Source organism: Mustela nigripes, chromosome 16 (genome assembly GCF_022355385.1).
Source record: "Mustela nigripes isolate SB6536 chromosome 16, MUSNIG.SB6536, whole genome shotgun sequence".
In the NCBI taxonomy this organism is placed as follows: Eukaryota; Metazoa; Chordata; class Mammalia; order Carnivora; family Mustelidae; genus Mustela; species Mustela nigripes.
Window position 1 is genome coordinate 3,414,296 of NC_081572.1, and position 27,030 is coordinate 3,441,325.

Genomic DNA, 27,030 nt, shown 5'->3' on the forward strand with positions numbered 1-27,030 from the left:
GGAATGTACTACTAGCCGTCCGACACGGTGCCGCGGTTTCCCGCCTCTCTTCCCTCCTGAGTGCCGCAAAAAAAAAAAGAATTGTTTAAAAAAAAAAAAAAAAAAAAAATATCAGGCGACTGACACCGTGCAGGTGGTCGGGGTTTCTGCTGGCTCACACTTCAGCCAGAACGCTGGTACAGCGTTTGGCCTGGGCGTCTGTGAGCCTTCAGATCTGGGGGCGGCCAGACACACACACTGTCCAGAGATACAGAGCGGCACGTAAACGTCAGCAGAAACGGGAGAGTCAAAGCGCCACTCAGGAGGGAAGCGAGGCGGGAAACCGCGGCACCGTGTCGGACGGCTAGTAGTACATTCCTCTCTAAATTTGCACATGTGATGGGAACCTTGCTCGCGTCCCCCTGTGGGCCACAGCCAGTGGCTCCGGGCGCCAAGCAGCAGCCTCCATCCCTAGGGGCAGAGCGGGACCTGTCACCGAGCGTCCCTCCTGCTCCCACCGCCCTGGGCCCCACTTCACGATGCCGGCCCAAGCCGTGGTGCCGGTGTGAAGGGAAAGGACCACCCAATCGAGCTTCGGGCCTGGAAAACTTCGATGATACCCATGGTGACCCGCAGGACAGAGCCCTTGGGCCCTAGCGAGACATCCCAGCAACCACCCTAGGACAGAACCCCCCGACCCACATGCAGCCCCGCAAGACAGCACCTGTCTGTCCTCAGAAGAAGTTCTTAATCAGCGGAGTCACCATCTTCACCCACAGCTTCACCTGCCGACTGGGCTGCTCAAAGGTGGCGGAGGACACCACACCTGAGCGCAGGTAGAGCTGCTCCTGCTCCTGAGGGGGAAGAACAAACAGGCATCAGGGTCTCCTGCAGCTCTGGGTGCCGTGGCCCCACGGCCCCGACGTCCCGCATGGAGCCGGCTCAGGCGCTGGGGGGCAGGGGGGCTGCTGCGTCAGGCAGGGGAGGCCGCCTGAGAGCCGCTGGAGAAAAGCCTAAATTCACCCTCACTCTGGCTGCACAACTTAAAGACACGTTCTTGAAATGGCAGGGTTTCTCCTCTCTCAAGCTGGCACAGAGTTGTTCTGTGAACGTGGTGCCCGGAGCCGACAGAGGCCGACAGAGTGCGCTCTGCCGCCGCACATGGGGTCCCCACATCTTCCTGGAGAGCAACTTGGCAACAGGTGTCAAAGCCTTAAGAAGCCCCAGCTGCAGGGATTTATCCCAAGGGAGAGCTACGCACCCAGGATCTCTGCGATCTTGTCTACCCCAGTGCCGCTCATGACCGGGAAAAACTGGAAAGCACCTAAATGTCCACCACAACTAATTAAAGATAATAAACCCATATGACAAGCCAGCACGCACCACAAGACAATCGCGTTCTAGAAGACAACCACGAATATAATCCTAGCTCTGTTAAAAAGACAAGTCATGCCTTTCCACACACACAAAACGAGAGGGAATCCTCGGAGTGACTTCTGTGACGTTTCTGAAAGGAGGGGCAGGCACCTTCCAATCTTTCTGAATTTTTACAATGAATGTTTATTTTATATTTAAAAACAAGTTTAAAGACACTCACATAAACCTTCTCTTAAACCGTGCTTACCATCTTTGAGAGGAAACACCTTCCTAAACGACACACGCCTTAAGTCCCGTGTTTCCATCCTAAGGTATCGGACGAAAGGGTCAGGAAGTTACCCACTGGTTCCCACCACTAGGCGGGGAGAGAGCCATCACTCTCTGGATCTTGGATCCTTTTGTCCAGAAAATCCCGACGACGCCACACCACCATGAGGACCGGAGAGAATGGCCCTGAAAACAGGGTCGACTACGGGCCCAGGGGCGCCAGAGGGAGCGCTGGGATGCTGCCGCTCCGACCGCCCCGGGAACCGAAGGCGCTCTTCCCTGGGGGCAGGGACGACCCAGCAAGAACGGGGGGACAGAGGACACGACGGGAAGTGTCCACAGCTTTCCTGTCCAGGGCTGGACAGCCCCAGGAGCCTGACTTCATTTCTCCTGCATGGTTTTCAGGCTCACACCCTCGCCTCTCTCTCGAAGCCAGGGTCCACACACTTCCAAGCTGAGTGGGCACCTGGGTGCCGGCAGCGAGGGCCCAGTCCCTGGCTGGACGTCCCTGATGGAGGAGCCGCCTGCGGGCTGGAGGCAGGCCTGCAGAAGTGTCCACAGACCCGGCTCCAGCTTCATGCTTTCAAACGAATACTCAGCCAAGATTTCAATTAAATCACCAGAGACACTTACAGTTCCTCAGAGACCCCACAACAGGGCCAGAGAAGGAAGTCAGCTGGTCAGTTACAATGCTGGCCAGGGGAGTCTTTCTTGGGTCACAAGTGGTAAACCGTGTTCTCTGAACAAAACCAGGAAGTTTTCAGTTTTGATTGTGTGTACTAAGTGAAGGGAGGGGCTTCGGACTCTGATAAAAATACCTTTCCACTCCCAGCGCCCAGTGCGACAAGAGTAGGGCCCTTCCCTCTATCTCCCCAAGGAGAACAGGAGAGCAAGGACACGGGCAGCCGGGATTCTAGGGACTTTCTGGGCCGTGGGGAGGTTGTGTGGCAGGGCAGTCCCAGGATCAGGCACTGTAGGACCACCTGGCGGGAGCAGGGGGGTTACAGGCCCAGCATCCAAGTATACAGGTGGAATGATCTAGAAATGCGTTTCTGCATTTCACAAGCACAGAAATCATCGTGCCTCTGGAGAAGGAAGGGCCGCAGCAGTGTGAACTGCCGCCCTCCCACAGCCTGAAGCCCATGGGACTCAGGTTTGGGAAGAAAAGGAAAATATCCCAAATGTGCCATTTGGGATAACAGCTCCTGACCACAACCCGTCCGGCTTCCCTCCAGATCCAGGATGTGGGTTCAATCCCCTTACTCAGGAGGTCAGGGAGAGGGACCAGGACCAGGCCTGGGGGACTTGCCTCCACAAATCAACCCAGATCCACGGGGAACTGGTCCTGGCCCGAGGCCCGGTTCACACCCACAAGTGTACTGACCCAGGGCAGGGGCTCCCAGGCCGAGGCCTCTCTGCCACCCATCAAAAATCCAGCGGACCCCACCAGGTTGCAGCCCTGCCCCTCTCGCACCAACTCTAACTGGAGGAGCCTCAGCTGTGAGGCTTCTTCATTTTCTGGAAACCTCACGGTAGCAAGAAACCTGCTGAGCGGCTGGATTCTGCACTGGCCACCCAGAACACAGCCGCTACCACTTCCTCTGGCCCCCAGTCGTGAAGGCCTTCCCGGCACCCCGGCCCACTGGGCCACTGACAGGATTCCCACATGGCAAAAGGCAGGTCCCAGAGACTAGGCAGTTACCGTGTCCTCATCCAGCAACAAAGGCTCCCACAGTTTCGCAACAGTCATTCCCAAACACTGGAGAATAAAAGCTTCACAAAGTCAACAGCCAAGGCTTCTGAGGTCTGGCCCACAGCAGCGTTATCTGTGTTCCGGTGACTCACAAGGGAAGCTGGCCCCCTCCATGGAAAGGGTTCGCTGGAAAGGTCACAGACCGAGAAGTGTACAGTGCCGCCCCGCTCGTACACGCATGGCATGGGGCTCCCAAGTACAGGCCACCAAACACACAGTCCCACAAAAGCACTAACGCATTCTCAGCAACTTTCTCTTTTCCTCTGGACGCACCCCACAGACGGAGGGCCGAGGCAGCTGCTGACCCTTTGGGAACCACCCTGCGTCCCTGCCCCGGTGAGGAAATGAGGCTCTCCCCCAGCTTCTCCAGGCCTTGGACCAGTCAGCAGCACAGGGTTCAGAGTCTCTAACCCCAGCTCGCGAAAGGGCTGCTCTCCCCACTTCCATGTGTCTTCCAAGGGCAGCAGGTGGGTCCTGGATCGGCCACCTGTGCCCCCGGCCAGAGCACTCCACAGGCTGAGCCAGCTCCCACTCTCAGGAGAATGCTCGCTTCTTCCCCTCACGGACAGAAAGACAGAAGCCTATGACAACCGTGAGCGTGAAGATAAGAAACTCCAAGACACTGCCACTCCCCAAGGAAAAGGGACCTGCCTTGTCAGCACTGTTGCCTGGCCAGTGATAAAGGGCCGAGCTGGCCACAAACTTCGGCCCATCCACACATCACCCACCTCCAGTCTCCACAAACACCCCCGGAGAGACCCCTGCTGCTGGCGGGCACCCCCCGCAGGCCCCCCACGCCACCCCGCATGCACCGGAGAGCTACCCCAGGGAGACGTGTGGAGTGCGACAGAATCCAGGGGACAGGGCACACGGAGCCTACGGCTCAGAGACGGAGGCACAGAGCTGCCCGCGCCCTTGAAACGGCTCCGTTCTCCACGAAGGCCCTCTGCATGGGGCTCAGGCTGCTTCCTGAGGTCCACCTCCTCTGTCTCTACAAGCAGGGACACTGGCACCCTGAGTGCCCGTTCTGCCTTCAGGGCTGGGGGCTCTGGGGCCTGCGTGAGCCTGGCTTCTCCCGCACACTCCCCCTCCGGCTGACCTGCACTGTGACAAGGGGCTGGGGTGTCCGGGTGAGAGAAGAGTGCCCTCGCCCGCACGGAGGGAGCACTCAGGGAGGAGGGAGCCCTCGGGGCCGTGGGGCCGGAGCAGCTGCAGCGGGGTGGCGGGGGGGTTGGGGTTAGAGGGCACGCCGCTTCTCGGGGTGGCCCCGCAGCGGGCTTCTCTCAGGGCTGGGCTCCTGAGGACTAGGGCTCTTTCTCACAGTGGAGACGGTGGCGGGGGCCACTCTCAGGGGACCCGGTGACGCGGGCAGGGCTGAGCCCCCAGCCACCCTCCGCTCAGCCCAGGAAACCCCGTCGTCCCGACCAACCTGGTGAAGCTGCTGCTGCAGGGCCCGGCTCTCCGTCACTATGGCGATCTGGGCCTCCAGGTCCCGGTGAACCGACCTGTACCCAAAATTAGGAGAGCCAATCAACGTGAGACAGGGCAGGCCGCTCCCTGCCAGGTACAGCCAGAGGCCTGCAGGAAAAGGAAAGGTGCGGACAGGAAATGAGCACAGCATCTGCCGAGCGCCTCTCCACGCGCCATTCAACCTGAGAGAAGCAGCCCTGCTGGGAACGAGCAGTCAGGGAGGCCGCGCCGTCCACCCGGGTGCTGCGCAGACAGGGACCTGAGGCCGTCCGCGGCCCCGAGAGGACGTTGCCTTGTCTCCGGCCAAGCACGGGAGAGGTGGGTCCTTCAGGGAGCCCCGGAGGCCCGTGCTCACGGCCCACTCTCACCACCCTGTGCTAACCACAGTCCCCCACCCCTACACCGAGACCTCAGGGCCTCTGATCCCGCTCTCTGAACCTCCTCGACCACATTCTGGCCACCGGCATGGAGCCCACTCTGGCCAGAGGCTCCATAGTCCTGCCACGAGCACCAAGGGCACAAAGTCCGTAGCTGCTTCTCGGGAAAGACACCTCTACCGTGCTAAGAAGGTGGCCTAGGGAAGAGCAAACCTCCTACCAAGTCCACGGGCGCGGGGCTGCTCCATGGGGGCGGGGGCAGGGGGTACACAGCTCTCGGTAAGCCCAGGTCACTCCACTCTGCATCCCTCCCACCCTGGGACACGCGATTCCCCACCTCGGGCTGCTGACCTACCACACCCAAGGGTACCAGACAGGAGTCCCTGCCAGGGCTCAGGGACATCCAAGCCAGACACGTGAAGTTCACTAGAGGCCAGTGGCAGAGAGCACCGAAGAGGCCCTCTAAGTTTCTGTCCCGCCCCAAAGAGCACCATTTCCCCTTTTCTGTTAGGAAATGAGCCGCCTGACAGCACAGCCGGACAAAAAGCAGCCGGGGGGTGCACGGGGTCCTGCCCTGTCCCCCAGCATGCTGACAGGTGCATCATAAAGGTTGTGGATTGTCTCAGAATCCTAATCCGTCCCCTCAGACAACAAGCAGGTGGGTCTGCTGTGCCCCCGGTCCCCCACACTCCATCCCCTCCCCCGAGTCCCAAGGCTGGCTTGCCCAGTCCAGTGCCCGTCACAGTTACTTCTCCTGAACAGACCACCCTGAAAACCCGACCTCTGCGGGACATCGGCTACCCTGGATCCCTCCTCTCAGGGGAGCACAGACTTGGGTCTGGCCACTGTATTTCCCACACCCTCGCTAGCACCAAACACGCTCAGCCCAGAAAACGCAGCCCGGGAGTCGGCCCGGCGCCCCTGCTCACGGCCAGCCTCAGGCCCTCCCACCACGGCTGGTCTCTCCTCCGCCAACATGACCCTCTCAAAGGGCCCACGGGTGCGCATGACCATCACGAGCCAATCAACAACGTATAATACACACCAAGGAGCCGAAAATAGAAGGCCATTTCCTAATTCTCTCTCAGAGCAAGAGCGTTTCCAAGAATACCTTGGGTAAGAGATGACGACGCTCCGAGGCCTGTTCCTGTAATGCGCTCGACCCCCCCCACCCGGGGGCCACATCAAAGCCGCCTGCCTGCCTGTGTGCGTCGCTCACTTAACTGTACCGCCCCACGGGGCCACTGCGTGTAGGCGACCGTGGGGCTCACCTTATCTCATGTCACCGCGGGGGTGTGCGGGCTAGCCCCTGGCACTTCTCCAGATGCCCAGGGAGGTCTGGGCAGAACAGCTGAGCCTGGACCATGGCAGTGCCGGCTCTCGTCCCGTGCGGGCCTCAGCCCCTCCTGCCCCACCTCTGAACGGAGCCTAAGGCTTGGGGGCCAGGGCCAGGGCCAGGGGCAGGCTCCGCCAGCCTCAGAGCTTTCCACCTGCCATGGCCAATCGAACTCTCGCGATGTCACCATCGGAAAGACTCAAAAGCAGTGGGGACACCTGGGGCTCATGGCGCAGCCAGCTCTCCAGAGTCCACTCAGTCGGGGACAGAGTGCGTAGCAGGGAGGCCTGACACACACGTGGCTGACACGGGCTAAAGCGGAGGTGAATCATGTGAGATGCGGGGTGTCCATCCAAGGCTCCTGGACCACAGGGCCTGCTGGGCAAGACTGAAAGGACCTGATCTTGTGGGTATTTTTTATTTCTGAAATCTGCCTGAATGTACATCTCTTCCTCCCAAGGCAACCGAGGCGCCGGCCATGAGAGGCAGGCGGCCCACGCCAACAGCTCCTCAGCCACGCCACCCCCTCCCAGCCTGCTCTCACTAGCGACCACTGAAGAGCTGCTTCAGACCTGCAGCCCCGATGAAGGGTGCCCGCGTCCGTGTGCTGCACATGTGTGCACCTGGGCTCTCCATGCAGTGAGACGAGGGCTTCCCCGCACCCGCCCGCCACGACCACCCCACTGGGAAGGCACAACAGACACCGTCTTCCTCCGGCTTTCGTCTCTGGCCCAGGCTGGCCTCTGGAGGGCACATGGGCGTGACGGGCAGCTCGTATGTGGAACATACTGGACGCCTTCGTGAGGCCGGCAACCGCCCCGCCACTTCCCCTGCAGACCCACATGGACCGTGATCTTTCTCCATCCAAAAGGACACAAAGCCCACAGATACTGAGGCCATGTGGTACCCGTGCCCCAGGAGCTCAAGACGCCACCTCGGGCACAGCCAGCCTTTCCGAGTGCAAGCTCCTAACGTGGGACGCGTGTGCTGCTGGGCTAGACCCGGAGGACTACCAGGAAACTTCCATTCAGGGAGGGCCTCGAGAGGGTGCACACGGGGAGGGGGAGGGGCAGGGCCGGGCTCTCGCACTTGCCAGCAGGGCTGCATGTCTGTCATCAAGCCCAGGGCCTGACCTTTGCGCCCAACGCCTTCACCAGTCTAGCACCCGCCAGACTGGGAGGGACACTCAGCAAGAGCAATGGCACAGCAGGGGACTGGCCGCAGGCAGTCCGCAGCCCCAGAGGGAGCGCGCTGAGGACAGAGGACTGGACCGAGTCCCAAGACTTCTGCAGGCTCCCAGCTCTGCAACGAGAGCCCCCCTGCCTGCCCTGGGCAGCCTCTTGTGCTCCACTCCCGTAGGTACAGTCCCTCCTCCACGCAGTCCCAGCGCCGTGCTGCAGGGTAGACTAGGTGGCTCAAGGCCCCCGCAGTGCTCCCTCACCAGTCCTCTGAGCTCTTCCCACGGCCTGGCCCCCTTCCAGCCTGCCTCCCTCCCTCCCGACCTGCCCCCCTCACTTCTCTCCATGCCTAGCATGGTCTTGGGACCTCACGATCTTGGGTCCCCCTCCTGGAGCCTCCAGCCAGGACCTGTGCTCAGTGAGTGTCCCCTTCAAAGAGAGGCCTTCCCAACCCCCGAGTCGAACAGACCCCCATCAGCCCAGACGCCTCCTCCTCCTGCTCTGGTCTTCCACACGCCGGTCCCCTACCTGACGTTCCATGTGAACAGATTCATCTGTCTGTACCTGCTTCCTGTTCGAGGAAACCGACATCTAGAGAGGGCAAGGGCTTTGGTCCCCAGCAACTGGTTCCCAACACCCTGAATGCTGCCTGGCGCATGAAAGACACACATGTGACATAAGTACTTGTTTGAATGAGATAAACAGTGCATCTTCTAACAAGTGATGAAAAAATTAAGTTCAAAAAGCTCTGCCTTCTAAAGCAGGAGCTCACGACTATTTCTGGAGAGAGGACTTCCCTGAGGCTCTCTTCAAGAAAGACGTCAAATTACACTCCCTCCTTCCTTCACCTCCGACACAATATTCTGCAACTGACTCCAGAGGATTCTCAGACCACTAGAGAAATACAAGGGGACAGGAGACACCACAGTCTCGAACTCAGAGAGCAAAGCACTTGCCTGACACTCCAGGCTGCCATGTCCACGTCTCTTCCCCCCTCCCCGCCCTCACCCCCACCCCGCAGAGCCCTGGGTGCAGCCCTGCCCCAGGGCACACCTGCTGGTGCCCAGGGGAGGCGCATGGGCCGAACACCCAGGGTGAAGCTGCCCCGGCTCGCACCACGAGCTCACCTTTGGGCACCGTGCCAAGCTGCCTGTCGGGAAAACAGTAAAAATAGTGACAATTCTCACAATCATTAACAGATTCCTCTGTCAGCGGGAGCCAGAAATCTCTTACTCCAATGGCCTGCCCCACCCTGGCCACACAGCAGGCTGTTAGCCTAGGGGACAGCACCTGGATGGAGTCCAAGCTCATTTTCTGATCCTTCCCTGAGAAGTCCCCCAGCGTGGAGATGCCCCTGCCCGAAGGGACTGTGGGCCTGTTGCTCCCAGCCAGAAGTCCCGCAGTGGCACCGGGCATGACACAGGCCCACTCTTCTCTGAGAGCAGGAGACATGAGAACCCAGGCCCAACAGACACATCCCTCATCCCCACTCAGGCTCCCCTGGGGCTGCTGCCTTCCCAAGACCTAGAGAGGGTAGTTCGTTGGCACAGGACAGATGCAGGGCTTACAACGTCTGACAGCCACTGTGCACTGGCCCCCAGACCCCGCTGTCCCCCAGGACCAGGCTTAACAGGGGAGTCGCTGCAGCAACCGAGAAGCCCTTCAGTGGACGGACAGATGAATAAACTGCGGGCCGTCCAGACGAGGCAATGCTCTTCCGCACTGAAAGGAAAGAGCTCTCGCCACAAAAAGCACTAAGGTTTAAGGACCTAGGTGGCTCAGCAGGTTAAGCGGTGGACCTCTGCTTTCGGCTCAGGTCGTGCTTTGGGATCATGGAGCTGAGCTCTGTCAGGTTTCACGCTCAGCAAGAATCTGCGTGTCCCTCTCTCTCCCCCTCTGCTCTTCCCCTCTCCCCCTCAGATAAATAGAATCTTTAAAAGAGGAAAAAAAAAAAAGAACCTTAAATGCCCATTACTAGCGTACGCAGCCGGTCTGAAAAAGACTACAGACGGTGTGAGGACAACCATATGACATTCCGGGAAAGGTGAAAATCTGGAGACAGTCAACGGTCAGGGTCAAGGTCGGGGGAGGCGGGAGGGACGGACGTGAGGCCAGGAGGATGTTCAGGGCAGTGAAAGGCTCTCTCTGTGACACCGTGATGACAGATACACGTCCTCACCCGCCTGAACCCATGAACGCACACCACCGGGATGTCCCGGATATAAAGTGTGGCCTCAGGGAGACAGTGTGTCAACGTCGGTTCACCGGTTACCAGTGCGCTCTTCCCTGCCGGCTGCTGACAGAGGGGCAGGGCGTGACCAGAGCATGGGGTAGGGAAAACCACACGAGCTGCCCCTCAATTCTCTGAACCCAAACCGCTCTAAAGAAATTAAGTCTCTTAAAAATAAATACATAAGGGGTGCCTGGGTGGCTCAGTCATTAAGCATCTGCCTTTGGCTCAGGTCACGATTCTGGGGTCCTGGGGATCGAGCCCCACTTCAGGCTCACTGGTTGGCGGGAAGCTGGCTTTTCCCTCTCCCACTCCCCTTGCTTATGCTCCCTGTCTTGCTCTGTCTCTGTCAAATAAATAAATAAAATCTTTAAAAAAATAAATACATAAAATAAATACACATTTTCACTTAAAAGGCTAAACGTGACAACACAAGCTGTGTTGTAGCGCCCGCCCCACGGCCCCGGGACACTCTCCTCGCCTCTCGGCCACTTCACAGAAACCCCAACAGAATGCACGTCAGGTCACCGTACTCTCCCGACGGGGAATCAGTGCCATCCCTCCACATCACACAAAGGTTGGACTGGGTCCCCCCAGGATTGCCAAAGGGGAATTTGGGCTGAAAACTAGACTTCAAGAATTCAAGTCTGAGGGGCCCCTGGGTGGTTCACTGGGTTAAGCCTCTGCCTTCAGCTCAGGTCATGGTCTCAGGGTCCTGGGATCAAGCCCCGCATGGGGCTCTCTGCTCAGCAGGGAGCCTGCTTCCTCCTCTCTCTCTGCCTGCTTGTGATTTCTCTGTCAAATAGATAAAATCTTAATAAAAAAAAAACAAACATTCTAAGTCTGGTGGCCTCTCCAGCACATCGCTCGCACACCGGGCCTCCTCCGGTGGCCTCTTCAAAAACCCAAAGAAAACCGAACAGACCACGTTGCAGAAGTCTCTAGAGCGAGCGCCTGTAAACAGTGGACGGCTCCTCTGGTGCTGTGAAGCAGCATGGAAATGACAACGACTCCAGTCCACCGAGGCATCCGAGACGCAGGCCGGGGAGACGTGCCTCGACTCCGCAGCCCGCCGAGCGGAGGTGCCCACGGCCTCCCCACGGGTCACCTCCCACAGTCGTTCCGCAAGGCATCTGGACTGCTGCCGGGCGCCCCTGCCCCTCGTGAGCCGGACAGCACTGGCCCGCGGACCCCCGCCCTCGACGAGCAGCCAGCCACTGGCGCTTGCTGACTGCTGCGGTCATGTCCACACGATGCCCCCGGCCCAGCCTGGCAGCTTCCCGCAGGCAGGGCCCACGTAGCGTGTTCCTGCATCACCTCCCTCCACGGGCCATGAGCAGGTCCAACACTGAGTCCCTCCCTGACTAGGGGGACTGGAGGCACCACGTCCAGTGCTGCTGGAGCCACAGGGATGTAGACACCTCGAACACGGGATCTCAGTTCACTCTCCTCACGGGAGGCGTCCAGGAGCACTGGGGGCCAAGATGAGCCAGACCTGTCCTGTGGGAGCGTGGGTAAGGCCATCTCGGCGTACCAGCTGCTCAGCCACCGGTGGGCACAGACACACCACCAGTACCCGCACGGGCCCTGCAGGGAGTCAGCAGTAAACCCCACCCACCCCAGCCGCCCCTGGGCTGCCTGCTCCTCTCCCAGACTGCCTTGGGGAGGACGGGCATCCAGGATAAACCAGGAAAGGGGGCTGCTGAAGGACCCCCCCATAACTATTAATCACAATCACAGGAAAGGACCCTGACCTCTGACTTCACCACTGACTGACCTCTGACCTCTGACTCATGGCTGCTCTGCTCGGGTACCCCAGCCCCCACTCCCTCTCCCTCACATACTCTGACACACACACAGGCACACGTGCCCTGGGATTCCTGGCCATCCCCACTAATCCAGTGCTCCCGGAGTGCAAGGCCCCACCCGGGGTGGGGCAGAAGCCTGCCCATCCGGGAATGGGCGAGCCACACTGGAAGAGCCGGTTGGGTGTTTCTCTTTCAACGGTAACTTGGGGGGTGGGGTGGGGGGCACTGCTCACTTATCAGTACTGCCTGCTTCAGGGAAATAACCCACAGCCCAGTCAGAGCCATCGGGCCAGGCGGAGTAGGCTGGGGTGCAGGGGCGGGGGGGAAGTGTCACAGGCTGGATGAGGAGGGAGCACTTTCTGGATGGCCCCGGCACAGCTTCTGGGCACACACATCCCCTCCAAAGAACAAAGCCTCGCCCAGCTTCCAGCGTGGTCTTCAACACCCCACGCCTAGGCACCTTCACTATTCTCGTAAGGAACAAAACCAATCCTAACATACTTTCGCCGCCTCCTCACTGGCTAGCCCAACCCGCCCAGAGGCATCAGACCCCCGCCTACCTCAGCACATGGCACAGGGAGGCAGCTCACTTTCCACACCCAACAGTGCCACCTGCCCGGGCAGTGGGTCTCCCAGCAGGAAGCGGGAGCCACCCAAAAGGCCAGAAGCTGTGACAGTTCTAAGACCTCAGAAAGTCCTAGGGAGTTTTTAAAACACACACACACACACACACACACTCACACACCTCGTTGGAATTGTCCTCAGAGAACTGGATTCAAGAGATAGAGGGCAGTCTGGGCTTTAAAACTTTTTTTAACATATCCCCAGGTGAAAACCAGCGTGTAAGACAAAAAAAGAGTTCCACCCACGCAGTGATCCCCAAATGACCTCAAATCTAAACAACACAGACAAGGGGCCAGAGCAGTCTACAACCAGGGCTCCCAGGGCCACAGACCAGAGACCAAGACAACCTCACCCTCTCCCCCATCAGCCCCTCCGCAAGACTCCAGCACCAGCACAGGAGCACAGCAGGCCTCAACCACCACCACGAAGCCAGAAAAACCACGTCCGCCACTCGTGGCCAGGGGCTCTCCGCGTCGGTACCCTTCTTCTGACACAGGACTAGGCAGCTCAGTGGTGTGGCCCCTGGAGCACCGGAAGGAGGGACTGCACTTAAGGCAGGTGCCCCGAAACAGTGAGCGGCAGTGGGCAGAAGCCCTCTGCTCAGCACAAGGTTTTAACGCCGCTCACCCCCGTCTCAGCCCACGGGCCTGGGATAACGCACACGTGGGCCGCCCCAGGAACGCACACCAGTGCCTGCGGGGATCGGATCCGCAGGCGGTTCAGGCCCCACGTACGGGCGGCGCCATGTGGCTCAGAACGAAAGGACACGGCCTCGTGTCCCAGCTAAAAAAAAGTGGAGGATTCACAGAGAGGAAAAAGAACCACAGTAGGGAGAGAAAAACTGAAAAACCGGGCTGTTTAACAGTAAATAAATCACCCCTAACACACCCTCTGTCCCTGAGAAGGGCACGGCCGAGGTGGGAAGAATCCACAGCGTGACCGGTACAGTGACCCAGTCACTATCAGAGACGACGGCCTGTGCCTCTCCGCCCCCGGAAGTCCCGCGCGCCTTCTGCAACAGGCACCCCAGCCTCCGGCGTCAAGTTCTGAGAGCAAGGGGAAGAACCCTGCACAGCAGGGACACTCTCAGACGGGAGGGGCAGGCACGCACAGTGGCCGGGACGACGGGAGCCAAGGGAGCGGGCTGGCCCTGCGTACCTTTGGCGTGGAACGTCCAGCCCCTCCGCCAGTACTCCTGCAGCCGGACACGCTCCTGCTGGCCCAGGCTGCACAGCTCACGGAAGAACTGCCGCTCGATGTGCACGTACGCGGCCGGGATGGCCCCCGCCACCCCCTTGGCCCCGAAGAAGCCGTTCACCTCCGGAGAGGCCAGCAGGATCTGGTACTCAGCCCGCGTGCCCAAGACCAGGTCCATGTAGGCCTGGGTCAGGTTGAAGTAGCCGGTGGTGAGGTAGACCCTGGCGCCTCGCTCAGCCTCTGTCAGCAAGGTCTCGGTGACGATCTCGTCGATCTGGATCTCAAAGGGCTTCATCTGGATCAGTGGGTAAATCCAGGTGTCGGGGGCTGGCCTCCGGTCCCCGGCGGCGGCTGCGTCCTCCTGAGTCAAGAGGGAGTCGCCGTGGAAGGTCTGGGCGTGCAGCACTTGCTGGCGGACCCTGGCGGAGTTGATCACATCCATCACCCTCTTGTTGGCCGCCTTGCAGTACGCAGCCCGGTCACCTGCAGGGACACACGGGAGGGGAGGGTGAGAGCAGGAAGCAGAGGTTCCGAACCCTTGCCTGCATGGGGACATGGCACCAGACAGCCAAGCGCAGATGCCCCGACCGACCACCTGCGGACACGCTCCGATGGAGCCCAGGCCCAGGCGAAGCTCCTCCGTGGATACCAACGTCCGAGGCAAGGCCACGAAGAGCCTGCGCGAGGGAATGCGGCACGGCCTCTACCAGTCACACTTATAAAGAGAAAAAGCTTTGTTGTTTTTTTTTTTTAAAGATTTGATTTTTAAGTCTTCTCCACACCCAACGTGTGTCACAACTCCGAGATCAAGAGCCGCATGCTCTACGAACTGAGCCAGCCAGGCGCCCTCTCAAGTTCAAAAACAGCCCATACTACTTGAGGGAGACCCATCAAGGGAGTGGAGCCTGGGGACGCAGTGCCCCACGGGCCCCGGAGGGGCTTCCAGGAGCCGCCCACGACACACATGCGTGTGAACTGCACGCCAGTGGCTGGGGCTCGGTGTGCTCTTTAGTGAGACGGTTTAATAATAAAGGCACATGTGAGCGTGAGCCACAATGCACAGGCACAACTGCGGGCTGAGCGGGTGCCACACGGCGGGACGGTGGGAGCGGCCCCGAGGCACAGCACGAGGACAGGCAGGCTGGCACCCTGCGCGTCTACACAAGACACTGGAGATGGCCGACCAGACACACTGGACGGACGAGAAGTGACCATAAATGCTATCAGCCGACGACACGACTGAACACTAACGAGCCAGCATCCAGCCCGAGAAGCGAAGATCAAACCAAAAGCTCAGTGGGAGCGGGGCCGGGTGACGCGCAGAAGTTCACGGAACGCCGACGACGGGAGAGCGGAGAGTGTCCATGCTGCCCGGGCCGGCCGGCCGGGACACTGAGGAAACAGGAAGCCTGGGGAAGCCTGAGCCAGAATCAAAGAGGAACAGGACAGAACGCACTCACAGGCCAGGATGGGGCCACACGGGAGGGCCTCTGGGGGTGGGCTCTGGGATAAGGAGAAGGGATGGCTTGGGCCAACCCTCCCTCCCTGACAGCAGCGCCCACGGGGGAGGAGGCAGCCGCCAGCCCCACTGTGTCTCAAGCTGTCCTTCGGAGTGTGACGAGTGACCCCTGCATCCGTTCACTCCTTCCGAGCTGCTCAGGTCCCCCGGGCCCAAGTGCACAGGCCCAGACACCCCTACCTGCCCCCTGAGCACGCTGACTCACCCTTCCCAGAACATGGGGCCTACTTCTCTGCACATTCGTGCCTGGCCTGTACAGTCAGACCAGGGATTGGCCAGTGCTTCCCGTACGGACCAGGTATTAAGTATATCAGGCTTTGCAAGCTGAAGGCACCCATATAACGAGAAAAAGCAAATTTCCACACATTTTTTATTGATAAGAATTTAAAATATCACAGTAATAACTGAGAGTCCAGGCTGGCAGCAGGCAGAGCAGGCGCCCAGATCACAGACTGGCTCCAGGGCTAGGCTTCCTCTGGCACCCGGGACAGGGGCTCTTCTCATACGGTCAGGGTCTACCCCCCCCCCGCCCCCGACTGCTGACACTGCTGCAAATTCAGTAGCAGGCCTTCCCAAAGGCCACCAGGAAGCCACAGGAATCACAGGAATGCAAATGCCCCCAGGATCGCTAGCTGCCAGGGTTTGCCTATTTCCAGGGAACAGAGCAAGGGCTCTCCCGTTTCACTTTCCAGGCAGGAGGCCACAGACCTCAGCAGAGCTGAGAGCCACAGAGCCCCCGAGCTCCCCGAACTCCATGGTCCTGGGGAGGGCAGGCTGCTTCCTGTAAGTGCAGGGCAGGCCCCTGGCTCCCTCCCCCAGGCCCAGGCCAAGTCCCACACTCCCACCTTCCCTGGACCCACAGAGCACGACTGGTGGCCAGTGAGTCACCTCGGTCTGGCCCCAGAGACAAAAGCAAAATGAGCCTCTGTCACCCAAGTCCTGCCAGCACATGGCAAGGCTCCGAGAGGTGCACCCCCGGGGCCCCCAGCCGCCCCCTGCAAGCTCGGGAGGCCGGCCGAGCCCACACCCTACCTTTGTAAGGATGCACCATCCCCTCCAACACCTGCACCGTGTTGTCGGCCTGCAGCTGCAGGGACACGTCCCCCACCGCGCCCACCAGCTCTGTGAAGAAGTCCGCGACCTCGGGGCAGTCCTGCAAGAGCACGTAGCGGTCCTGGCGGTTGGTGAAGTACGAGTCGCTCAGGTTTGCGCTGCGGGGAGGAAAGAGGCCGGTAAGGGCTGGGGCCGGAGAGGGCGCGGCAGCGGGGCCAGGGGAACTGGTGGGGGCAGGGCGGCAACCGGCTCAGGACCCCACGGTGGCAGCCGACCCCGAGCCTGGCTACTCACACAAGATGGGGCTTGAGTGGCATGAGGTGCCACAAAGGAGGGAGCCAGAGGGGCGCCTGGGTGGCTCCATGGGTTAAGCCTCTGCCTTCGGCTCAGATCATGGTCTCAGGGTCCTGGGATTGAGCCCCGCATCGGGCTCTCTGCTCAGCGGGGAGCCTGCTTCCCCCTCTCTCTGTCTGCCTCTCTGCCTACTTGTGATCTCTCTCTCTCTCTCTGTCAAATAAATAAATAAATAATCTTTTAAAAAAAAAAAAAAAAAAAAAAGGAGTGAGCCATGGAGCCCCACTCCTGAGGCGACAACCAGCTGGCAGAGGAATGACGCTCTCAAAGCTAACTAACCGCCAGGGCTCATCCCCAGGGCCCGGGGTTCAGAATCAGAAGGACCCAGGTGGCCAAGGTGGCTCCGTGGTTTGTTTCTTCGGTGTTCCTGGCTCTGCCTGAGGAAGTCGTTCGCCCTCTCGAGTCTCTCACGCACGAAGTGAGATAAACACTAGACGGGTCTCTGCGAGGATGACACGCAACAGCACACCCAGGCTCAGAAGAGTGGCTAGCGCCTGGGAAGTGCTCAAGAAGCCGGCGCTCCCTTCTGAGCACCCTGTGGGCTCCCAGATGGAGGGACGCCTGGGAGCCACAGCAGATGTGGTGTCGTGGAAGACACGGAGGCAGTATGACGACTAGAGACATATGACAACATTCTTGAAGGCCTGAGGAGACGGATGTTCCTTCTCTGCGTTCCGCTAACTTCCACCCCGGACAGTATCCAGGGGAGGCCCCAGAGGCACGGCAGACTACTCACCCGCTCAGGATGACATTGTTGTCAAAGAGGTACACTTTAATGTGTTGCAGGCCGATCGTCTCGTTGAAGCGCTCAGGGATCAGGAGCCTGAGAAGCCCACGCAGGTTAGGCGTGTGGAAGAGAGAGACGCGAACCTGTTCTGGAAACTTCTGCAGCAGCGGGAGCAGCATGGTGCGGGAGTTCTTTCTACCTGAACACAGGGGTGAGCGGAATTTGAAAAACAACAGGTAATTCACTCCAGAAAAGATAGTGAGCCTGGAGGGGAGGAGCCGCCCCCCCGTAGGCCCACATCTCCCTGCACTACCCATCCGAATCGGCCAGAACCCCAGGCACCGCTGCGAGCCAGAGAGCCTCAGACCAAATTCTGCTCTGGACATGGACATGTCTCAGAACAAGACTGGGGTGTTCGGGGCCACAGGTAGCTGCCATTTTAACACCAGCACCATTCGCCCTCCTCCTGGAAACCATAACCCCCGTCCTCCTAGGGGTACCACCCGATTCTACTCTTGGTGTTCCTACTCTGGGTAATAATGGCTCTACCCACCCTGAACCCTTGCCCCAACTCCACAGGAAGACATCCCGGCTGGACTGGGCCCGTTGGTACGCGCAGAGCCCCAGTGCACGGCCCATGGAAGGCCACTCAGGCAGCAGACCGTCTTTCAATGGATAAAATGTTATGGCCAGATGGGCCTGGGGCTCCCAGAGGTCACCACGTGGAGCCAGCCCAAAAGAAGGAGGGCCAGCAGATGGGTCTTGGTGACCAGCCAAACCCCCAGATCATGACCCACCCAAGGCAGGTCAGTCACAGGAGTCAAAAACAGCTCTTTTTGTCAAAGTTGTTTTTCTTTGGGTTTCCAGTCACTTACTACAGAAGGAATGCTGACAGACAGCCAGGCAGTCTAGGCGGTCTTCGAACATCCTGGCTTTTGTGGGGGACGGAGGGAGGGGACAGACACAGACGGACGGGGATGGGACAGGACAAGGGCGTAACTCCGAACAAGGGTCTGAAAGAGGAAAGGTCAGAGCAGGCGGGAGTGCGCCAGACCTACCTCTTGAGCCCCGCGTGAAGTCCAAGAGGATGGACACCTTGAGGTCTGAAGGAAACTTGGCTTGGAGTGACTTTTCCAGAGTGCATTCCAGACAATCTACCTGCCAAGAAAAGAACCCCAAAAGAACAGAAGTATAAGATCCAAAAAGATGATTATGTATTAAAAGAACAGATGGAGGGACGCCTGGGTGGCCCAGTCAGTGAAGCATCTGACTGTTGGTTGTCAGCGCAGGTCTCGATCTCAGGATTGTGAAGTTCAAGTTCAAGCCCCACATTGGGCTCCACAGCAGGTGTCGAGCTTACTTAAAAAAAAAAAAAAAAGGGCCAACTTCCCCGGGAAACCCCCCCCCCCGAAACACGCATCCTCTTGGAACACACATCTGCACCATGAGACTTCTGAGACCAGTAGCAGTAACCAGAAGGTGCCACCCAGCTCCCTCGTCCAGCCAGGCCTCTCAGGGAGAGCGCGTCTGTGGGTCAGACACGTTGCCCAAGCAGTCCCAACCTTGCCACTCGGGGAAAGGCTAAGACACGAGCTCTCACACATTTCAACAGACATCCCCACAGACACACACAGCAAACAGTGACTACACATGGACAGCACTCGGTAAATATTTGCTGAACCAGCGAATCCAAGACAAAACCTGCCCCCTGGCCACTCTCCATGGGCTCAACACGATAGTCTTCTCCCAGAGAACAAACAGGCTTCCCAAGCTTGCAGTAAAAGTGTGTCCTGAAGACAGAAGGAGAACTCCGTGCAGGGCGGAGGGGGCAGGAAAGGACAGAAGTGCTTCTGCTGACCCGCCATCCCGTTCCTGCCCCCGTCCCTGGTATTTCCCAGCTCCTCCCTGTGGGTTTCCAGACAAGGAGCCCAGAGAAAACACTGTGGCCCATTTCAGAGCCCGAGTGGAAAGCCATCTGAAGATGAGGACAACAGAACACCCTCACTCCCACTCGCGTGAAGTCAGCCCACAGACGGCGCCTGCACACCAACCGCATGCTGGACTTCCGCCGCAGGAAGCATGCCCTGAGCTAACCTGTGGTTTCTGCTCCTTCCCATCCTGCCCATATCCCCGCAGGCGATAAGTGTGGTATAATGCCAAGTCCAGGGGGACCAAGGCAGGCCACAGACCTGGCACCTGACCCCAGCCCGACCTGTGTTTTGGTCCATTTGTCTAGTACAGGGTCAGAAAATCTGCTCTGCAAAGGGCCAGGCAGTAAACACCCTGGGCTTTGGGAACCAGACGGTCTCTGTCACAACTCCTGAGTTCCGCCGCTGCGGCCAGAGAGCGGCTACAGACGGCGCAGTGGTGAGCAAGCACAGCTGTGTCCCAGTAAAGCTTCACCTACAAACACAGAAATCTGACCGCACAGACTTCTCTTGTGTCATAATTAATCTCCTCCTTTCAACTTTTTCCCAGTCATCTGAAAACGCAAAGACCATTGTCACCCACAGGCCATACAGAAACGGGCAGAGGGCCGTCGTTCACCGAGTCCGAGAGCAGCACACAGAGCATTCTCAGAACCGTGGTGCAGGGCGCAGAGGACCTGTGGGCGAGGACGAGCCCCCGCCCCACACCCCTCACCGGCCCTCCTGACTGGGCCAACCCCCAGCAGGACAGGGCGGCTCGACCCTGATCTCAGGGCACCGTGCAGCCAGGGGGAACGGGGCGATGCACTGCTGCCGTGGGGACCACCCCACCTCAAACCTTACCAGTTCCTGTTCCAGAGGACCTGTCCCCAGGTAGAGGGACGCCATCACCACGCGTCTCTTGGCCACGTTGATCTGACTCTGAACAAGAAACAAGTCACAGTCATTTCCACAGCTCACGGAGGACACCAAACAAGTAACGCTCCGGGCCCGGCTCTGCATCTGAAGCAAGCCCCATGCTAACAGTAACCGCCCACGATCCTCATTTAAAGTACTCCCCCTGGGGGGCCCCCCCGGGGGATTCATTCCATTCAGCGTCTGCCTTCGGCTCAGGTCATGATCTCATGGGTCCTAGATCGAGCCCTGCATCAGGCTCCCTGCTCAGGGGGGAGCCCGCTTCTCCCTCTCCCTCTGCTGCTCCCCCTGCTTGTGCTCTCTCTGTGTCAAGTAAATAAAATTTTTTTAAATCTTAAAAAAAAAAAAATACTCCCCCTGAGAGACATGACCTAACTATACGAACCGTGACACAGCCATCAGAAGAATGAAGGCGGCGTGTGTCAGCAACCTGACACAACGTCCAACATACTGCTGGGACAGAAGCCATAGCTGCCCTGGGCGCACACCACGGCCCATTCACGACCCCCCCAAGGGGGGGCAGCACACGTGGGGCACGTGCAGGGCACAAGAGCACGTCCCTAAGGGGCAGAGGAGGGGAGTGTGGGAGCCAAGGCACGTGCTGCTCTGCCCAGTCTGCACCTGCACGGCTGGCCTTCACAATGAGAGGGCACGTATTTCCTCTGAAGCGCAGACGGGCCCCCAGCACAAGGACAGAACAGAGCAGCACTCGAAGATGACTATGTCACCTCGGTCCAAACAGGCCGAGTACTCTCTCTAGACCTGCTCCAATGTGGGGAACCACGACGCCCTCTGGAGCTCAAAGCACCCTGCCCAGGTGGCGGAGCGGGGGTGGGGGTTTCGCAGAACCATGGGTGGTGTGCCAAAGGTCAGGCTCCGGAAGGAGAGGCAGGAGGGCCAGGCCTTGCAGGAGGAGGGAGGCAGGAAGCAGGCACACGCCTGCTTTCCGACCCAGGAGGGATGCGGCACCCATAGCCCGCACGGCCGGCACGGGAAGGGCACCAGCCACAGAAACACACGAACACACCGGCACGAGGCCTGCAGGCCAGGAAAGCACAAGATAATGTCCCACGTTCGCTGTCTCCTCTGCTTGGTTGTTTGGGAGGCGGATGCCGGCAGGGAACACGGTTACACGGAGCAAACAGTGACTCAAGCAGAGGCACCTCGGCTCAGGTGCTGGGACAAGGGCTCGCAGGCCAGGCAGACCACAGGCTGCACTCGCCTCTCAGGGAGCAAGGCCGCTCTGTGGGCCCAGGAAAGACACATCCCACGCAATCCTGCACCAGTGTCTGCCCAAGACTGGTTCAAAGGGCAAGATCAGGGCTTCCTCCCAGAAGGGCCAAGCCCTGGGGCCCTTCCTGTCCCCCACAGCCCCACCCAGGCAGGTGCTCAGCCAGGGGATGGCCACACCGAGACTCAGCCAGTCCTTCAACCCCAAGTTGACTAGAACATGAAGAACAGCCTCTGAAAACCTGTTTCTTCCAGCCAAACAGAACCAAGCAGGAGCAAAGAGCAAAGCACCTTAACATCCCTCTCCACAAAGACCCCAGGACGGATGAGCAGCGCAGGGAAGCGGCGTGAGCACGTACACACACACACGTACACACACACACACACACACAGAATGCTCTCTGGAAGGAGCCAGTCAGAAATTAAGCTGAGTGTGGATCTACGGAATAAGAGGCCAAAAGGAAAAAGTCCAAGTATCCAAATCAAGCACAGTTTATTCTGTAGGAAAATTAATTTCTACATGTATTTCCTATTATCTACCACCGTTCCGCCCGTCTAACCTCATCACACCTTAATTCTAACATCACTGCTAATCTGAACCCAGAGGATTCATGTTAATAAAAATTAATCAGGGGGGGCACCTGGGTGGCTCAGTGGGTTAAAGCCTCTGCCTTCGGCTCAGGTCATGGTCTCAGGGTCCTGGGATCGAGCCCCGCACTGGGCTCTCCGCTCAGCAGGGAGCCTGCTTCCTCCTCTCTCTCTGACTACTTGTGATCTCTGTCAAATAAATAAATAAAATCTTTAAAAATAAATAAATAAATAAATAAATATTAAAAAATAAAAATTACTCAGTTTCAAATGACTTATTCCAATCTGCAGTGTCAACCTGGAGTAACAAGATGGGCCACAAACAGCTGAACACTGCAAGCTCAAGTCCCCAAAGCAAAGGCATCTCTGCCCAGACAGAGAGGCCCAGACTTCAGACACAGTCCCAGGAAAGAACAGGGATCATAAGGCCTAAAATCAGGTGTCCACATTCTCCAGTGACCGGGAGCCACGTCCTACAGCCACTTCCTACACATCAAGTCTCACCCACGAGTCACAGCTAAGTTTTCCCCCCGGCACACCCTGCCTACCAAGAAGACACCACTGTGTCCTGGGGATGTTTCCAGGGGAAGGGTCTATCGTGCTATGACATCGTTAGCCAAGGCGCCCACCCGCCCTCACTAACCTCCCTTCCAAAGGAACTGATGGAATCAATCTGTCCATAAGAATCAAGATCACTAGGGGCGCCTGGGTGGCTCAGTGGGTTAAGCCACTGCCTTCAGCTCACGTCGTGATCTCGGGGTCTTGGGATCAAGTCCCGCATCGGGCTCTCTGCTCAGCAGGGAGCCTGCTTCCTCCTCTCTCTCTCTCTGCCTGCCTCTCTGCCTACTTGTGATCTCTGTCAAATAAAATCTTTAAAAAAAAAAGGAATCAAGATCACTGCCCACCTACCTTGAGCTACTCTACCTGAGATGTTAGCAACACACAAGAACCTCTGATAATGGCACAACTCAAGTATTTGTGAGCCTGAAAACCTAACAGGGAGAAGAACCCACAGCAAAAAGCCGAGCAGCCATCAGAAACTTCCAGAACAGAAGGCACTTCTGCTCAGGACTCACTCATCCTCACGCCTCCAAGCCTCTGTCTCAAGCGTCCGTCCCTCTCTCCCGTGAACACAACTTACCTTCATGAGCTCGAAAAACTCGGCCGGGGATGAAAGCACCCTGACGTGGGAACTGGAGACCCCAAACTCTGGGACCAGGTTTCGGATCCACTGGAACCTGTGCACACCCTCTGGACACAGGCAGCAAGGTGGGGAGGTGACCTGGGGGACAGCTGGAGACAGCAAAGGAGCCAAGAGCAGCCATGGCGACCTGGTTAAAGAGACACGGAAAGGGTCACACTTCTCAAACGCTTCCTCGGAAGTCTCTTTCAGCTACGAGGGCCCCGCACATGAGGCGGACGGGAATTTTTCTTTAACCAATTCCAGATTCTCTAGACCATTTTAAGTGAGCCCAAGTCAAACTCTGCAAAGGTGCTTTTCCTTCAGCCCCGACTAGCTGAGCAACCTGAGAAGTGCCAATGCCCACAGAGAAAGCCCAACTGGCAGTTGGTTCCACACAGCTCCCAGTCTAGAGTGGCCGCGAGAAACCACCTAGAAACCACCGCGGGGCTGACACCGGGGGAACCTAACAACCTGGCCTGCAGAAGGCTGCTGGCGATGGCCTGGAGCCTGGGTGAGGGAGCCCCCTGCAACGCAGGGCTGCGGAGAGGAACGAGGCTTTTATTTAGGGAAGGACCCAGAAAAACTAAATTTTCTCTTGAATCCTCGACTGTGGAGTGAGGGGCGGAGCAGGAGGAGCCTGGGGGGCTGTCTTGGCAGTGGATGACGTCTTCCTCGGGGCTCAAAGCACAAGCTGAGCCCCCGCCACCTGCCAGCCGGCCCCCCTTCACTGCGGCAGAGACAGCAGCAATTGAGGGCCTGCCCACGGAAGCACACGTCTGCCGCCTGCCACCTGCCGGCTGTCCCCCCACAGGGGGCCCGGGGAGGGGCCACACACCCAGAGCCCCATGCAAGCCGGGCCCTATTCTCAAGTCCAGCAAACAGCAGCAGGAAAATCCTCTGCGGTGCGTGTGCTTCTACTGCCACTCCAAGGGGGGCTTTGGGGAAAGGGCGCAGGAACACCCCAAGGCCTGAAGGGTCACAGATTCCAGGAAGATGACTTAATTCACTTGCTTCATGATAAAGCACTGAATCTTCCCAGGGCGCGCAAACGGCCCTACACAGACGCCAGATGGCCCACAGCTGTGCTTCCCAGAAAGCCCACTGGTCTGTCCCGCCGACTCGCTGCCAAGAAAACTTTAGTCAACAGGGGGAAGGTAGCAGCTCTGTAGATCCCAGGAAGTCGGGGGCTGGCCTGGGGCCCTCGGTGCAGAGTGGGGAAAGCAGCTAAGCTTTCCCACTGTCTCAGAGACAGCATGACGGCACTCGGGGGTACCAGCTTGCTAAGGTCCTCCGGCTTCCAGCTGCTGAGCAGCAGCGAAAGGCTTAGACGCGAAATCTAGGGATTACTGCCTCAATTTCCCTAACCGCAGGCCTTACGCCCGCTGCGCTCCAAGCTAACTTCCAGGAGGAGAGGGAAAGATCCTTCAGTCCAGTAGAAAACCACGAGACAGTGGGAAAGTCTGCACGACACTCTATCCATCTGAAGCCCCAGAGGGGGCCTACAGTCTAATTTTCATTACTTAAACATGGTCTGTTTGAGGTGGAAAACCCCACAGCAGCGCCACACCAACGGATCTCCCAGCCTCACGGCACTTACCCTGTCCCAGCCCATACCGACTAAGAACCAGGGCGACCACTAGCACCTCCACCCCGCCATCGACTCCCTGAAAGGAAGCTGCGGAGACACATTCCGGCACACGGCGACCCAGAGAGGGCAAATGGGGCTCGGGCTGCGACCCCAGGCACCGTGACACTGTTCCGGCCTAGGTGGGGAGCACAAGGGGCGAGCAGCCCCGCCGCCGCCCCCACGAACCTGGCGGCCTCACAGGCTTACTGCACGTCTGAAACCATCTGAGAACGACACCGGGGGAAAAGGCCACCATGAACTGAAGGTGGAACTGGGCAGCACGCATGTCCGGAGTGACGGCAAAGAGGAGCAGGTGGTGCTGAGCGCCCGGGGAGGCCTGAGGACACCCTCCCCGGGGAAGGTCAGGCAGGGCACTCGGAGGGGCTGCTCCAGGCAAGGAGGGGGCTGGGCCAACGTGAGCCGCGGGTGTTGGCAAGTGCCACCACCCGCGGGAAAGCCCGCAGCCAGTCCAGAGGACGCAGGCGCCCGGGGCCCACCGTCAGCCCGGTCCTGGCCCAGAGAGACAGCGGGCAGGCACGGGCAGGCCGGGCTCAGGGCCCCCCGGGCTGCCGCGGGCAAGCCTCGTCCCTGCCAGGCAGCTCTCCCCGGGAAGGCTCCACCAGGGCCATCGTCCAAGACGTGTTGAGGGCTTTTTCATGCTGGCTTCCTGTTTAATCTGCGTGCTGGCAGGTTTATTTTTGCTAGAGAGGAGAAGGGGCTGAGCCAATTAGGTGCAGGGAATCAGGGAGGGGAAGACCCAACCCTCAAGCGGCAGTTCCAGACACCCGAAGAGGACGGCGCTCTGAGAAGGTCCCCCGGTGACGGCACGGGGCCCCTGTGGCGGCTCGGGCATGGGGGAGACCACACCTGGACGCGGGACACTCGAATCTAACTGGAGTGCCTCCGCCGGGGCAGAAGCAGCCAAGCCCAGGTCTACTCGGGGGCTCATTTTTTTCTTTCGCCTCAGCCATAAGCCCACGGGGGGGGGGGTGCGTTCCCGCTTTCCACAACCCAGCTCATGGGAATCTTCCCAGAAAAGGTTGTTCCCGGGGCTAGGAGCACCCCCACCGCGCAGTCACCCCAGTCTCCAGGGGCGACCACCTGCACAGGCAAGTCCCCTCACCCCAGGGAGGCTTACTAAGAAACCACAGGTCCCAGGTCAGGAGCCCAAGGCCCGAGAGATCTGAAGAGCTGCGGTTCCTTCACCAAAAGAGCAGAGCTGTGTCACACACGCCATTCAGAGAACTAACCCGGCACACACACAATTTCCACATCTAGACCTGGACTCCCCTGAATCATCGTTCCAGGACCATCCAGCTCCAGTTTCTAGTTACAAAGAAGAGGTGGGGGGCGGGACCAGATAGAAGAGGAAGGAGGGGGGGCGCCAGCTTCTGCTGACTCAGGAATACCACAAAGTCTGGAGAACAGGCCAGCACCAAGGGACACTCCGGCAGGCCGGTGGCACAGGCAGCACCAGCAGACAACGCAAACGCGTCCCCAGCCGACAGTTCCAACGGTGAAAGGAGCCAGCGGGCTCTGGGAAGGGCACACTCCAGCCACCCGCGGAACACCTGACTTTGGGTACAGATTCAGCCTCAGGATTTAAGGCTTCCCGGGGAATCTGCAAAGTGCCTGCCCTGGGCAGCAGGCTGGGTCTAAGTGCTGAAGACCCTTGACCTGGGCCCTCCCCACCCAGAGAGACCTGTGTGGGCGGGGTGAGGGGAAGGCTTCAGGGCGACTCTAAGGGCACAGGGAGCATGAAGCGAGGGTCGGGCAGGGAGGAGGGAAGCTTCCTCCCACCGTCTCTAAGACAGATCCACAGCCGAACTGCCAGACTAAGGTGCTCTTATCCCTGAGCCCCCAGACTGGGGGACAGAGCGGGGGTGGCCAGCCACTATGTGAAGACTGCGGAAGCCTACCTGGCCTAGAGGGCAGTCCTGGGTGCGACAGGGCAGCCCATCCCTCCTGCTGGGCAAGGGTCGGCAGTGGGACTTGAGTTCAGAATAATCAGTCACTCAGAAACTGAGCAGAAGAGCCCCCGAGACACAACCAAACGCAGCTACTGACACGGGGCCTCAGGGGAGAGAGAGGCGTTTCTCCTTTTTGTGGGGAGATAGTTTTCCATTTCACCAAACACCTTTTTTTTTTTTTTTTAAGATTTTATTTATTTGACAGAGAGAGAGAAATCACAAGTAGGCAGAGAGGCAGGCAGAGAGAGAGAGAGGGGAGGAAGCAGGCTCCCTGCAGAGCAGAGAGACTGATGCGGGACTCGATCCCAGGACCCTGGGATCATGATCTGAGCCGAAGGCA

General features: G+C 58.9%; 1 protein-coding gene across 5 annotated transcripts in view; it reads right to left on the minus strand.

Annotated features, from left to right (window-relative positions):
• PGS1 (phosphatidylglycerophosphate synthase 1) overlaps window positions 1-27,030 on the minus strand; it is a 36,616-nt gene that overhangs the window by 4,122 nt on the left and 5,464 nt on the right. For 2 of the 5 annotated variants that reach the window (XM_059379092.1, XM_059379093.1), the window contains exons 2-9: window positions 23,052-23,241; window positions 20,021-20,098; window positions 18,304-18,407; window positions 17,259-17,444; window positions 16,148-16,326; window positions 13,558-14,079; window positions 4,806-4,954; window positions 704-833 (exon numbers count right to left, since the gene is read on the minus strand). In XM_059379092.1, coding sequence (XP_059235075.1) covers window positions 714-833; window positions 4,806-4,954; window positions 13,558-14,079; window positions 16,148-16,326; window positions 17,259-17,444; window positions 18,304-18,407; window positions 20,021-20,098; window positions 23,052-23,241 — 1,528 coding nt within the window. In that variant the 3' untranslated portion in view covers window positions 704-713. Of the gene's footprint in view, window positions 1-703; window positions 834-4,805; window positions 4,955-13,557; window positions 14,080-16,147; window positions 16,327-17,258; window positions 17,445-18,303; window positions 18,408-20,020; window positions 20,099-23,051; window positions 23,242-27,030 lie in introns of those variants that run through there. The other 3 variants (XR_009400241.1, XR_009400242.1, XM_059379094.1) reach the window with 2 other exon arrangements.